The sequence below is a fragment of the Onychostoma macrolepis genome, chromosome 04, assembly GCF_012432095.1.
Source record: "Onychostoma macrolepis isolate SWU-2019 chromosome 04, ASM1243209v1, whole genome shotgun sequence".
NCBI classification, from domain to species: Eukaryota; Metazoa; Chordata; class Actinopteri; order Cypriniformes; family Cyprinidae; genus Onychostoma; species Onychostoma macrolepis.
The window spans coordinates 18,048,659-18,064,520 of NC_081158.1; the positions used below are offsets into that span (position 1 = coordinate 18,048,659).

Here is a 15,862-nt window from a genome sequence, read left to right on the forward strand (position 1 = left end):
TAATTTCATAAAATTCACAAAACCATTCCTATGCAATTACAGCAATGCAGAAATTATTCGTAAATCTAAAACCGCTGTTATGCAAATAGTTGTATAATGCTAAATGTGTACGTTTATACAATGCATAAACTAATAAAACCATTATGCAAACTGTAAATCATTCTCGCATAAATTGCGTATACAATTCAGAAATTATTCATAACATTTACATAATTTTAATTACAAATCTTATTTTGAGCAGAGTTTCCTCATTATGTCAGCTACTATTTGAACATGTTTCAAAGTTTGTGCTCTTAAACCGCATATTAAATGTTGATTTCTGGAATAATAATCATGTAGCCTGCAATGAAAGATTTAACCTGTAAAGAACTACAAACACTTTGAAGTATTGTACAATTTATTTTGTCTTTTTTTTAAAAATAATTCAGAATGTAATAGGTACGAGATGAGACAGCCATTTGATATTATACAAATACCAAAAAAAACTGTAAAAGCGGTGCGCATTATGGATTTATTTCCTGATGAATTTGTTTTTCTCGCAAAAGCCCTTCAGTGATGTGTAAAGCCAAGCAGCCATACTCTTTACATTCTCTCATTCACTACACAAGAGTACAAATGAGTATAAAGTCTTTATCTTGCTCACTTCGGGCACTGACTCGTACCCATGCATAGTATATTCATGCCTTACTTAATGCAGAGTATATGCTGTGCATTCACAGCAGCATTTCCTTAACAGCAGTTCGGGTTTTAAACTAGTTTATTCTTTTAAGAATGCCTATATGTTTGTGTATGTTTTTGCATGGGACTGGAGTGTGAGTGTTTATACATATGTACGTTTCAGTAGTCGTCTCCGCGGCTCACAACTTCCTTGCACGTAGGTCTGAGCAGGATGGTGTGTTCAAACTGAGCCGTGTACGAGCCCTTGGCGTCACAGAGAGGGGGGTAGGGGTCAATGATGCCCAGGTCACATAGGTTCTTCAGGGCCATCAGGTACTTGCTTTCACCCAAACGGTCGAGCCAGCGGCGACAGAACGCTAGGGTGCCGAAGTTCTCGTTCACAACATTTAGCAAGTGCTTTGCCCTGGGCAGCCTGAAGTTCATTAAAGAAAGCATACAAAGAAAACGTTATTATTTTTTGCTAATTGTTTAGAAATCATTCTCATATAATTGTCACATTCTATGCGGATTATTTCATAAAACCTAAAAGCCGAAATGAATATTATAAATCGCTGCATTTTACCAAATGCATAAAAGTAGTAAATTGTTCAGAAAATTTTCATATGCAATGACAGCATTCAGTGTGCAAATAGTTTGCGAAACCCAAAAGCATTCTTGCATAAACTGCAGTGTTTAATGCATCCATTGTTCGTAAACCTAAAAGTGTTGTGTAAATAGCAGCATCAAGTTATAAATGTAAAATGCATAAATGTAAAATGTGTAAATGTATGCAATGTGCACATTTATAAAAAGATTCTTACGTAATTGTCGCATTCAACATTTTTTACAAAACCTAAAAACATTCTTGCGTATAATGCATTAATTGTTTGTAAACATAAAACTGCTGTGTAAATAACTACATTGTGCTAAATGCACAGATGTAAAATGAGTAAATGCATACAATGCGTTAATTAATTTATAAATCATTCTTATGAAATTGCCGCATTCAGTGGGAAAATGTTTATAGGTTTTTGCGAACAATTCTCACATATAATGCACAAGTTATTCGTAAACCTAAAGTTGTGTAAATAGCTGCATCATGCTAAATACATTAATGTAAAACCTGTCAATGCACACAATGCGTAAATTATTAATAAAGCCACCCTTACGAAATCAACTCATTTAATGCATAAATTGTTTGTCATACCGAAAAACATTCTTGCATTTAATGCATAAATAAATAAATGCATACAATGCGTAAATTATTAATAAAACCATTCTTACGAAATTGTTGCGTTCAATGCGTAAATGTTTTCAGTTCTTGCGAACAATTTTCACATATCATGCATAAATCATTCCTAAACCTAAAACTGTTCTGTAAATACCTGCATTGTGGCAAAAACATTAATGTAAAATGCGTAAATGCAAACAACTCAATGCAAACAAATGCTAAATGTGCTAATTTATATGTATGAACGGCTGATTATCATTGGCTCTTACCTGATTGGCACATGTCCAACATCAAAGTTCTTCATGTAATGTGAGCAGTCCATGTCATCGTGGACCACTCCTTTACCAGTGCTGCCGAACGTCTCGATAGCGTACACCTCCCCCTCCTGGATGTGAATGGAAATTAATAGAGAGAGACAGTCAAAATATTTACATATTATTCTATAGACATTAACATTACTGTAATATATTCCCATTTTAGTCTTTCAACAATTTAAACATCGAGTTTCTCAGAAAGTATAATTAGAATGTGTACAGAAAGTAAACAACTTGCGCAATTAGCTTTTTAACACTGCAGTATATGCTAGTATACACTAGTATAAATGTACAGGATAACTGCGCAGTCTGCGCATCATTTGTATCCTACTGTACACAAATAATCGTGTATACAAAGTAGTATAAATACTGCCTGTTTTTTTTAATACATAAAATTGTAAGTAACAACAAAAGTTTCAACTGTAGTATTGTAGCATTGTCACTTGATCTCGTCATAAATAAAAATAGCTGCTTTTTTCAGTTTTGTGATAAAAATGGCATTATGATCAAGATAGATATTAAAAATTGCAGCTGATTTTACTTACTAATATTACTTTACCGTTTAAAAAAGCTGAACATGAATTCCAACGCAAAGCTTCAGTTTTAATGGTGAAAGTGTGAGGAAAGAGGTAAGTAGATAAACATTTAATATTTGATATTTTACGACAGAAATGGTAAACAACCAACAGTAATATCTAGTGCAAACTACTCTACTTTTTGTATAGAAAATATGGTAACGCTTTATTTTAAGGTCTAATTCTCACTATTAACTAGTTGCTTATTAGCGTGCATATTAATAGAGTATTGGCTGTTTATTAGTACTTAAAGCTCATATTAATGCCTTATTCTGCATGACCATAATCTAGATCCCTTAACCCGACCCAATGCCTAAACTTAACGAATGTGACAAATCAAGAAACATTAGGCATATGTTTTATTTAAGGAATTATGATCATGTCAAATTTCAAGACATGGTTACAGCCTTGTTCCAGTTAATATGTGAAAGGTCAAGGTGAGTGCATTGCATTATGGGATACAGTTTTCCATGCAGTATGACTCCATACTACAGAAATAGTAAGAGGAGTAATCTAGTACGCTAAATTGAAATATACACCTTCAAGATTAGAGAAAGGTGTGAAATTCCATGCATACTACGCAAAGTATACATACTGCATAAATAGTAAGAGTAGTATGCTATTCCAGACACCTTCAAGGCAACATAAAATGATATGACATCAACACACACACACACACACCTCCATTCTGGTGGCTTCTCCTCCCTTCACTATAGGCACTGTTTTACCAGCATGTATCCGATACTGACCAATAGAGTGTCCGTTCAGATTCCGAATAGGTTTGACTGAGGAAATACACACAAAATGAGGTGCACTTAAGAGATTAAAATTAATATTAAAAATTTGCAATAAATAATTTATTTCATCAATACCTTGATACGTTTTACCATCTATTTCAACCTCGTACGACTCCATCACTTCCTGTATTGATTCTCCAACATCGCAAAGACGTACATCTATACCTGCACACTGTGGAAGAAGAAAATGTTATTTCCGCAAACACACACACACACAATAACTCTATCATGTCAGTCGCACACACACTCACCTTGATGCCCGTGTTGGTAGCATCTTTCACAGCCTCGAGCAAACGGTCATACTTTGGATTGAAGGTGACAGTGAAGGCACAGTCAATGATCCTGCCTAAAACACACACAGTACATTTTTATTTAATAAAAATATTCTTTTTATTATTAGTAGTAGTAGTGAAAATTAAGATAAACATACTTAAAGGGTTAATTCACCCAAAAATGAAAAGTAGCCCATGTTTTACTCACCCTCAAGGCATGCTAGGTGTATATGACTTTCTTCTTTCAAATGTATGCGTCGCGCACGCGCCTCTGAGATATGCTAGTCTCGCGAGTTTGTTTACAGGAGCAAAGGACGCAAAGTTTCTTTACTTTACCAAAGGAAAACCTCCTCTTGGCTTATATCGAAATCCTCCAACATTTTTCTTTAACAAATCCTCGTTTTGTGCTTCTAATTCGTGACCGGTGTTTTGTTTTGTTCTCTCTTCTCCACGCTTCCGCATTTGTCACTAATCACCGGCACGTGCGCGACGCATACGTCCTACATCATCCGCCGGAACAGCTTGCACATACAACAGTCAGCAGAAGTGAGAGGAAAGTGTTTATAGCATTTGAAATATGGATATTTGTCTTACAAAAACGCATGGATTTGCTACAGGAGGCCTTTACTCACCCCCCCAATCCACCCCCCAGAGCCATGTGAGGCACGTTTTATTAAGGATGCACGTGTTTTATTTTACTTCTTTTGGACTGTTAAAATTTTGAATATAACTTGGATTCGTCTGAAAGAAGAAAGTCATATACACCTAGGATGCCTCGAGGGTGAGTAAAACATGGGCTAATTTTCATTTTTGGGTGAACTAACCCTTTATTATTATCAATGGCATTTCAGCCAGACCACTTTTTTAAATCAAAGTGATGCCCCTAGCCATACCGTTGATGTGTGTGCCGAAATCAATCTTGCACACATCGTTGTACTGGAGGACAGTAGGGTCTCCAGCGTTTGGTGTGTAGTGAGCAGCACAGTTATTCAGCGAGCACCCGGTAGGAAACGCCAGCCCTGCGTTCAAACCGTTCTCTTTGATCAGCTTCCTACTGCAGTCCTCCAGACATTCACTGACAAAACATGAAAATAGAATGTGTTATGAGCTGCCAACTATAACCTATTTCATTCATATAAAAAACAGCTGGCAAATTTGAACACTTGGGCTTGATTTCTTTTAAGAAAAGCATCATTTCAACTGATTTTTTCAGGTTTGGGAAGTTACATTTTTGTATTTTATCAACAAATTCGTTTTTTGTTTTTTACACTGCAGGTTTACAGATATCAAAGTCATAATGGGCTCACCAGATGTCAATCATAGTCATTCCAGGTTTGATCCAGCTCCTTATATATTGCCGCACCTGCCGATGGGCTTCGGCCGCCTCCCGGAAGTCATTCCACATATCCTCATTGGCTTTATCCATCACTTGCCTCTCCTCATTGCTCATTCTCCAAGCGGCGCTACGCCTGAGAGGTCCAAAAACACTTTATGATGTAGCAAGTACATTTATTTACCTTGAGAATAACCATCATTGTATAAACTGTATAAACACTGTTAGAGATGGACCTGTAAATGTTTCTTCAAGCCATTATTTGGATTGGAAAAGTCTTTAATTGGGGTATTTGATTAGCTGGAGTAAAATGGTTCATTTTGAGGGATGTGCTATTAACTATTGCACCAGGCTATTAAATAGAAAAAGAAATAATAATAAAAATGTTTAAATGAAAAATAAAAACTAGTGTATGTAATTAAGAACAATATAAATTACATTAAAAAAATGATTATAAAAAGTGAAAACAGAAAACAAAAATCAACTTATAGCTGATTGGTTGTTCCTCCTCTGATGATTAAGGTCAAGGTTATAAATTTATAGGCCATAAATGCCTTCGAAGACTGCCACAGGACTGTAGTAAGAGACAACACGATGTAAGGAAGTTTAAGTTTATGAGCTGTTCCTTGCACACACAGCGTTCACAACTATTTTTGGAGTACTGTAGGCGCGAGGGAACATGAGTGACCTCTATGTCAGTAGTCTCAGCGATATAATATTACACAGAGCACAGGGTAATATGAGGTAGAGCAGTCCGTAGAAGGTACAAGGTGACCCGAGGGGGCAGTAAAGAGTGTATTCACATTGAGAAAAGACAAAATATATTACCCATCCTGTGATGGAGGGTATTCACACTCCTGACCCACAGGAAACACACTGCTGGGGTACAGATCACAGATGGGGATGGATGGAGGGTCCGTTTGGGTTTTGGCTAGAGGAGAGATGGTAGATATCAATGTGAAAACAAGATCTTCATCAAATGCATTTAATGGCATAGTTCATGCTCAATTCAATGTAAACCAGTATGAATTTTGGAATTTGGATTGTGGAACTCAAAAGAAAATATTTAGCAGAATGTTCACGCTGCTCTTTTCCAAACAATGTGTCCACCAAAGCGTTAGCCAGCTGTTGAAAACGCCAGGCGCTCTGCTGAAATCGCCTACCTGTGAGTGCTTGAGAGCACTTCTGCGGTGCAGCGCTTTTTTTTTAAGTTGTGACGCTTTGGTTGATATAATACGGAATATCCAAGAAAGTGTTAATAGTATCTGAAAATGTCGACACAGTGTAAAGTACTTCTTCTAGCCCTTGTTTTAAATGCTTTTTTTCCGTTGTTGTGCTTCTTGTTGTCGTCGGTTGCTGTTATACAAGCAGGATTTGGCGATTGGTCGGTGTGGTATTTGTCCCACCCCTCATCCACTGTGATTGGGCAGCTGGGATGAACGCTGCGTTTTCCCCAAAGCTGAACAGAAAAATGGCAAGTATGCAGCGTTCAAAATAAATTAAATAAATGCTTAGCGCCTCGTCTAAAAAATGCAGTACTCCCATTGAAAACAATTGAAAAAAATACGCTAGCCTCAAGAAAAAACACTTTGGTGGACACGGCCTAAAGAAAGCTCTCTGTTTGGACAGCATGTAGCCATCATTTCAAACTTTTTCTTTAGTAAATTTAAAAATGAATCTATTTTTCATACTGTAAATTAAAATGTTGTGAACCCTAAATCAGGAGTGCCCAATCCTGGTCCTATGTTCAGCTCCGAAACTGCCCTAAATTCACTTGTAGCATTTTAAATGACAGATTTTAGTTTGTAGAGTTTTATTTATTGATTTTAATTTATTTGGACAAATTATTATATTAGTTCAATATTGGACGTTTATTGGTTATCAGCCATACTGGCTTAAGGCTGGAATACACTACATGACTTTTGCCCAGATTTTCTTTCTGGAGGAGTCTACGCTAGTTGCTGAAAGTCCGAGCCGGTCTCCAGATTTTGGCCAGTGAGAGTTCATGTAGAGTATGAGCACAGACTGCAATGTTTTAGCTTTAGACAATGATTCCATTCGACTGGAGGATATCAAACATGCTTGATATTTTGAGCTGACTTTAGAACACATATTGCTTTCATTGGTCACGATTCTCCTAGTCAGCAAGTGTATGCCAAGTGTTCAGTCTGTATTCCAGCCTTTATCCAGAATATGCCTAAATTTGAGATCAAGATTTCCAAAAACGCCATTTAGGTAAGCAGTGCACTAAAATTTGAGACGAAGATGACAGCTCACTAATTTTAGAGATTATTTTTATATTAGAATATACGGTTTTGCTATATATTTTGCGTTCTAATATTTGCTGTATGTTCTTGTTCCAGATCTAATATGATGATGTATTTGTTTGCGCATATATGTCGTCATATGGATTAATTTATTCATTTTATAATACAGTGTGAACATTTTTGTTTCTGCTTTTTCTTTTGTGCATTAATGAAGCAAGATTGAAAATGAGTGTGAATACAATTTCTTTCACTTTTCAGAGAAAATATTTTACCATATGAAGACCTGTCAGTTACCTGTCAATGGAAAAATTAACTGATAACATCAGTTTTTCATGTTGACTTGAACGTTTTATGTTATGACTTTGATAAATATCTGCTAAATAATGACAAAGCTTTGGTGACCTGCTCAAAATCCTCTGATGAAATAAAGTCTGCACTGCAGGATTTTCCCAGAGGCACAGCGATTTGGCTTTTGGCCAGTCCGCTGCATTGGCAGTCAAACGTGCTCCCTGCCCCCTTCACACACACACACACACACACCTCACCGAATCATACCGAGGTCCCCATACCGTCACACACTCAAAGGTGCTGCACTGACACGGTCCCGTTCACACAGATAACTGATTACTACTCATTTCTCTTCAGCGGTCATTATCTAACATCTTGTCCAATCAGCAAAGAGCAAGGGCATTTTGGCAACCAATGAGCTCTGCTCTGACTCTGGTCCTGCAGGGAACACAATGTACGAGGAGATGAGAAAAGAAACTTACGTCCTTTCTTCTTCTTTGTCTTCTTTTTCTTCTTTTTCCCAGAGATGTTGTCAGCTTCCTCACCGTCTGAGACACAAGTGATGTGTAATTAAAGTGAGAATATATATACTGCACACTATATATATATATATATATATATATATATATTTATTTATTTATTTGTGCTGTCCAAAATAAAATGTTGCATCCAAGATAAAAGCTTTTGTTTACATAATTTATGTGTGTACTGTGTGTATGTATGTGTATATATATATATATATATATATATATATATATACAGACATATAAGTATATATTTTGAAAATATTTACATGTATTTACATGTCTATATTTATATTCATATAATTTATATTATATATGAATATATTTAATACATAATCAGTATATTCTTAAGTATATACATACAAATGCGTGTATTTGTATTTATATATAGATAATAAATATACACAGTGCGCACACATATATAGTATGTAAACAAAAACTTTTATTTTGGATGCAATTAATCGTTTGACAGCACTAATGTACATATTATACATATAATATATATATATATATATATATATAAACTGGGGAAAATAACATTTTTAAAAACTCTATATAAAAACAAAAACAATGACAAAAACACAACAAAATTACTAAAATAAAAAATGGAAAATATAAAAATAAGAAACTCAAAACATTAATAAAAACAAAAATACTACTAAAATAGTATCTTAAATAAAAAAAAGGTAATGTGACAGTCTGTATACATAAAAAAAAAATGATATAGAATATTCACAGTATTTTTTAAATATAAAAATATCAAATTATATATATACGTATATATATATACGTGCCCACCATTGAGGTCCGGACCTCGGTATTTTTCCAATAATAGAAGTTGTAAAATAATTACCTTATATTAATTATGCTTTGGTGCTGCAAGGATAAAAAGCCAAGATAACAGATCATCTCATCTGAGATGCCTCGTGGGGGTGTGCAATATATATCGTCTGTGATAATATCTTAATTGTTGTTTTAACGATGTGCGATTTGACATTATCGAGTATTTTGCAATAACCATTCAAAACACCCCTAGAGGGCACGGATACATTACGTGAAGTCTACATTAGTGCGCGTGCATTTAGTGTTCTTTCACTGCAGTCTAATAAAATACATTTAGAATGATCACAAATTCAAGACATGGGGGCAGAAAATGTATATATTTATACCACTTCATATAGTTAATCAATTTCATACGAAGAGTGCCATTTTTCTCCAAAAATTACCATGATTACAAATGTGATATTGATTTTTTACTACAGCTCAATAAACAATAAGTTAATTAAGAGACTTACGTTTTAGACACTGCCTGTTTTTGCTCTATTTCGCCCAAAAAAAATTAATTCCAAACACAGCCAGAGCACTGTTTCACGTCTCTGAGATACATGACGGTGTTTCGTTCCTGAATGAATCAACTGTTTAAATGATTCGGTTCAATCGCAATGACTCACTTATTAACATGACTTGCTGCCACCTACTGGCGGTTTTAATTTCACATTTCGACTTTCTCGAAAGTTTTAAACCATTTCAAATATCAATATATCAAAACATTATTTATGCATTTGTAATTGCAGGTTAAATGCATTTATGTCCTGCATTAAACAGTGTGTAAATACATCTAAATGCCACTTCAGATGACTCTTGTGTTGATTTCATTTGCTTGGTATCAGCCCAAATGTCTTATTCTTATTCCAAACTGATTAAATGTAAGAATTTGACTCAAAAGATAATGGACACTTTTAGAAAAAAATGGCTTTATATAAAGGTAAAAATGCCCATAAAATGTAAAAATCAGTTTAAATTTATTGGAAAAGATGGATCAAAAATTATTTATTAATTAAAAAAATTTAAAATAATATTCATGTTTAATCATTTTAGACACCTGATTTTACTGAAGGTTACCAGGATAATTATAACTGAGTTTATTAAATTTATAAACAAACAAACTAATTATATCTTCTCTATTTTCAGTTTGTTGCATGGATCATTCATTGCAACAATTAATCTGATTTTCATGCTTAAGAATCTGTTGATAAATCTTGGAAAAATAATTTATGCCACTACTGCCCACTGACTTGGTTTTAAACCTATATTATTATCCGATTTATGAGCCTTAAAACATCTTAAAATGCACACATGTAGGTCAGGAAAATCAAAATTTTCTCGGGGGAGCATGCCCCAGAACCCCCCTACCAATCTCCATTTTGGGTCCTCTGTATTTATAAAAACCTGCGTATGGTATATATATATGTGTGTGTGTGTGTGTGTGTGTGTGTGTGTGTACTGTATTACATTGTACTGTTTATTACATAATAATGAAATGTATTTATTACTTATAATTGTGTAAAAGTTTGTATATATTAGAAAAAACATAAATGATAAACATTTTCTGCAGTGGTATGCTACATTGCTGTGACTTGACCTTGAGACCTTGAGTTATTTTTGAAATATAAAATACTATTTTGTATTTTAGCATAATAACATATCAACCTAGAGGTGTTATTCTAGCTAAAAAAAAATTAAAAAAAGGAAAGTCAACATCTCGATTACATTCAGTTCATTCATTACAACTGGAAATGTATTGCATTGTGGGATACAAAACAAATGTAAAGGAAATGAAACTGGTAGTATGAAAATGCACACAGTCTGAGCGAATGAGAACGCTGAAGCATTGTAGGAAAACAGCGATGTTAGATCATTTATGAGGTAAAAGAACTAGAAGCGTGCGTTTGAAAGCTGAATACCTTCTTCTCCATCCTCTTCTCTATCTTTCTCATCCAGGTTCTGCTGTTCGGTTTGTTTCCTCACCTCCACCTCGCCATTCTCACCCTGCTCGCTGTGTCCTGCTGCAAAGTCACACACACACAGGTGAACAAGCCCATAAGCAAAGTAAGTGCTAAGTGTGCCAGATGCATCAGAAGCTGCAGTCTCCAACACTCTGTGTGTGTGTGTGTGTGTGTGTGTGTGTGTGTGACAAGGAAGTGAGTAATTGATGTCAGTTTGGAAGCTGTCCACAGCATCATCTCATATACTGGATCTATATGACAGAAAACTTGGCCCGGAACAAGCCTGAGAAACAATCTGCAGCATCATATAACCTTGGTAGGGCAACACATCAGACCTGATGATGCAAGCACACAAAGCAGCACATACTGTAAAATACAAGTGTGTGCATAGCAGAATTTTACATAACCTAAAATAAGAGCGATGTTACCCAAATCAGACTGTTTCTCAAAAGGCAATAACTTTAATAGCAACATTAAGCGGCAATCATACTTCTGCCAGGCTGCTTGCAAACTTGTCCATATAATTTCAAGTATTTATATATGGCTAGCTGCCTAACTAGGTGGCATTTATGTGAGCTGCCTACTTAGACATCATTTTTGGGATGTTTTAGGTAAAAAACTTAGTGAGCTGTCTACTTGGTTTGCACTTTGGGCTCAAAACTTTATGGACCACAAACAAAAACAGCATATATATAATGCTAGAAATCTAGGAAGCTACATAAAAAAATAAATACATATAAAAATAAATAATGCAAATATTTTATATTCCTTTTTAAATATTAAATATTTTATGTTAATAAAATCTAAATATGTTTTATGTATTTTATAAATTCATATATATATATATATATATATATATATATATATATATAAAGTATTTTAAAGTAATTTCTATAGGATTTCGAAATAGCCTATATGTAATTTATATTATTCTAAAAGAAGAAAGAACGAAAATAAAAAAATACATATGTGTAATAAAATATTTATTATAAATTTTATAGGTATATACAAAAGTATAAATTATAAATATAACAATATTTTATATTCTTTAGGATGTCAAAATAGACTATATGTATTGCAACCTAGATATAAGAAAAATGTAAATAAATAATACATACAATATGAATAAATACGTAATACATAATGCAAAAGTATAACATAATATATATAAATAAAGTACTTTTCTTTACGATCTCAAAACTGCTGAAAATGAAAGCAAAATAATACATCAAATAATTAATGAAAAATATGTATCAAGTATAACATTATATATTTATGTTGCATGTATTATGTAAACATTTATTATAAGTATTTTTCCCAAAACATCTAAATAAATAAAATTCCAAAGGTTGGAAAAAAAAACTTTTTTACTGTTGCTCTTACTAATGCCTGACCCAAAACGTAGACAAATGTAGGACAGATCCAGTCCTGTCTTGAGTTAATCTGAGACATTAAGTTCACAGCTGAGTATTTAAAGCAGGGGCCTCAGCAGTCAGCACTCACTTCTATGAATGAGACACTCACCGGAAGCGGCTGTCTTGCTTTTCTTCTTTTTCTTCTTCTTCTTCTTGGCGGGGTCGGCTTCTTCTCGTTCCCCGTTAAGGATCAGCGTGTCCACGCCTGGCTGCACCGGCAGCGGCTCGGTCCCGTTCGCTTCCATGACCGCGGACGCGAGTGGAGAGGGACCGATGCATTGTGGGAGGAGCCGAGAAAACCTGCCGAATCAGCTGAGAGCGTGACGCGGCATGCCAAATTACCATAGACTCCTACTATGGCGAAGAATAACCTCATGAATGTTAATTAGATCGTGCTGACGCTAAAAAGTCCTCTAATTAATATTCATGAACATGCCGTTAATTGGCCAGCTGACTAGCGCGTTCTGAAAGTCTCTTTAAGGGTATTCTATAGTCTTTGGTCTTAGCCAATCAGATAAGACCACTGCGCAAACGTCACTTTATATAATAAATATTCATAAATCAAGACATCCACCTTGTGGGGTTTGTAAAGTAGCAAGCGGAATATTAATGATAGAAACCCATTCACACAAAAGTTTGACAGTGCAGGTTTAGTTTTAAATATCCAAAGCGTATATTCTAAAGTTGCTATATAAGATATTTACTCATAATATCTATAAACTAGAATAAAATCATAATTAGTTATCACATTTATTAATTTGCAATTTGGTACACCATGTTCTTTACGACACCTTTTGTGTGAATCTCAACGAACGCAATGTCTGGGTCATATTTCACAGTATAATAATAATAAATAGATTAGGTTGTGCAGGTATAAATAAAACAAAAATAAATTTAAGGACCATTCTGAATGCACTGTGATGTATTATTATATTCTATTAAATATATTATTTAAAAATAATTACATTATAAATTATACTTTATATTATCTAAATGAATAAATACGTGTTATGTATTTTAAATAAATAAAATATGCTATTGTAAATAAAGAAAATACAATTATGGTTGCTGTTATAATTATTATTTTATCCAGTAGATGGCAGAATCTTCCTTCTAATGGCATGGGTTTCTTATTTGGCAAGTGTGCTCAGAAGTCTATTTTTAGCGTGAACTGCATCGATTCACCTCACAAATGACAAACACATATGTACATGTACTTTATTTCACAAATGAAATGCAAGACTGCCACTTTTGGACTGAGGAAAAACTTTAACCTTTAGAAAAGGCAAAACTGGTGTCGAGTGAGGACAAACACAGACAGTCTCTGCCATGGCCAAGACGATTGTTTGAGAGTCATGCATATGCATGGGGGGAAATTAGTTAAGAATGTTAGACATAAAAACATCATATAATTCACGCACAAACATTGTTATATCTACGATTTTGCTCTCTGGCTTTATCAACATTGTCATTAACATTCTAAGTCTCATTATAACATTTAAGTGTAGTTGTAAAGTGCAACAGTCCTTACAAGGGAACACTGTTTAAGGCAAGTTAAACTGTAGCTTCGTACACTTTCCACAGTGTTAAAAGTGGGTTTAAGTTTAAAACTGGGTTTTGTGTGAAAGGCCGAGGCAGCCTTGAGCACTATTTGAGAAGAATCCTAAAATCAGCATTTGTTTTTTCTTAACTTTAATAAGGACCTGATAATTTATGGTTTTATGCGAAGTGTAGACGCTGAGGAGCTGAAAAACTGAGGGTAAAAAAAAAATGTCAATTTCAGGCAGTTTAAAAGCTTGAAACTGGCAACAAGTATAGTTTTGTAATTGCTTTGAAGCAATAACCCTGTGATGGTCACAGTGGTTAAACTCCAGCTGTGTCTGAACAGAAACTGTCAAAGTCTGATACAGAAATGAAATCAGGGCAGCTATTTATTTCCATAAAGAACAACCGCGCAAAAACAAACCTAGAAAATGGAGGCTTCACGGCAGGAGAGATGCTGTCTTTTTTTAGGACAAAACACCAGCTGCAATGTGGGTATTAACTTTGCCTTTTTGTTATAATTAATGAGGTGAATTGCATGCGTGGATATAGATTGCATCCCAAAATTAAAATCTTCATAGAGAAAGGGAAGCCTATTTTTGGTACAATTAAGATTTTGTGCATTGTTTGCTTGACATTATTTTCCTATATATATATATATATATATATATATATATACACACACACACACACACACACACACACGTTTTTCCAGTCTGGCTCCAGTCTGTACTATGCAATTCAACATATTGTCGTTACTGGCAAGAAAAAGTATGGTAATAATTCCATCCATTATACTAATGATGATTTTATTCATTTTGGCAATGAAAATGATTTTTCAAAGAAAAAGAAAGAAAGAAAGAGAAAATCAATATCAGGATTACTCATTACAATTCAAAATAACCCCCCAAAAAAAAATGTTGTAATATGAAAAAAATAAAAAATTAAATTAAATTTTTCATTTCACCGCAATTGAAAATACATAATAAAATTGTCATTAGTATTTTAAAGGGGACAAAGTCTCATTACCCTAATATAAAAATAAAAAATGAAAATCATTCACATTACCACAATTCAAAATAAATGAAACTGTCATTACCGTAATGCGGGAAAATAGTTTCTCATTTTCGCAATGCATAAAAAGTAAAAATATATTCTGAATATATATATATATATATATATATAAATACTTTTGTTAAAGCCACAAAAATGCACAGTATTTCTTGCATTACATTAAGAACAACTTTATTTTGTATTGTGGTAAAAAGAATGTGCTTTAATTGAAAAGAATGCTGAAAAAAAGTGCTTGTCATGAAAATAATGTAGCAATACACAAAACCTTAAGTGTGCTAAAAGACTTATTTTTCCTTCTAATTTAATTTAATTTAATTGGAGTCAGATATGACTCACACATGTTCTTGTTGGACTTTGTGGGATATGCCCAATAAAATTGACTTTTTAAAAGTTCGTTTTGGTTATTCTGTGTAGGACCTCTGTTACAGTGAATGGAACTGGGACATGGCCAAGGACGTGTAGTTTTGCACATGTGAGTGTGTGTTAATGTTAGGTTTTGGTCTGTTATTTTTGTGTACTAGCATGTGCCAGTCTGTACCTGAGGCCTGTCATGAGGAGAGTGGACGTGGGATGTCACATGAAACATAAATCCCCCAAACACACACACACAAATACACTTTAAAACAGATTCACACACACACACACACCCCCACACACACCAGCTACATCCAATGATGTCTGTGACCTGAAATCAAGCTTAATAAATACAACCAAAAGGATGAGAATAAATATCTTGCTGTTTTAGTCCTCTTCAGTTTCTCTCGTCTGCGGTGATGTCGCTTCTCTT

At 34.2% G+C, this 15,862-nt stretch overlaps 2 protein-coding genes across 2 annotated transcripts in view; both read right to left on the reverse strand.

Annotated features, from left to right (window-relative positions):
* Positions 1-616: 616 nt before the first annotated feature.
* On the reverse strand, positions 617-13,177 carry metap2a (methionyl aminopeptidase 2a). The gene is made up of 11 exons (XM_058772627.1): positions 12,569-13,177; positions 11,003-11,104; positions 8,217-8,282; positions 6,008-6,110; positions 5,154-5,315; positions 4,740-4,921; positions 3,826-3,920; positions 3,650-3,746; positions 3,459-3,562; positions 2,158-2,273; positions 617-1,090 (listed from the first exon to the last, which is right to left on the reverse strand). Exons 1-11 carry the CDS (start codon positions 12,702-12,704, stop codon positions 838-840), a joined length of 1,416 nt encoding a protein of 471 aa, XP_058628610.1. The 5' UTR covers positions 12,705-13,177; the 3' UTR covers positions 617-837.
* A 486-nt stretch (positions 13,178-13,663) lies between these two features.
* The window catches only part of vezt (vezatin, adherens junctions transmembrane protein), a 28,553-nt gene continuing 26,354 nt past the window's right edge, over positions 13,664-15,862 (reverse strand). Inside the window, 1 exon segment of the mRNA XM_058772628.1 lies at positions 13,664-15,860. Coding sequence (XP_058628611.1) covers positions 15,817-15,860 — 44 coding nt within the window. The 3' untranslated portion in view covers positions 13,664-15,816.

Bases quoted from the DNA above. Each gene is read 5' to 3' on its own strand.
- metap2a (XM_058772627.1), bottom strand. From the start codon at position 12,704: ATGGAAGCGAACGGGACCGAGCCGCTGCCGGTGCAGCCAGGCGTGGAC. The intron at 8,283-11,002 runs GTATTCAGCTTT...CTTGTGTCTCAG, and splicing joins AGAAGAGGATGGAGAAGAAG to ACGGTGAGGAAGCTGACAAC. The intron at 3,563-3,649 runs GTATTGATGAAA...GTATTTCCTCAG, and splicing joins AGATGGTAAAACGTATCAAG to TCAAACCTATTCGGAATCTG.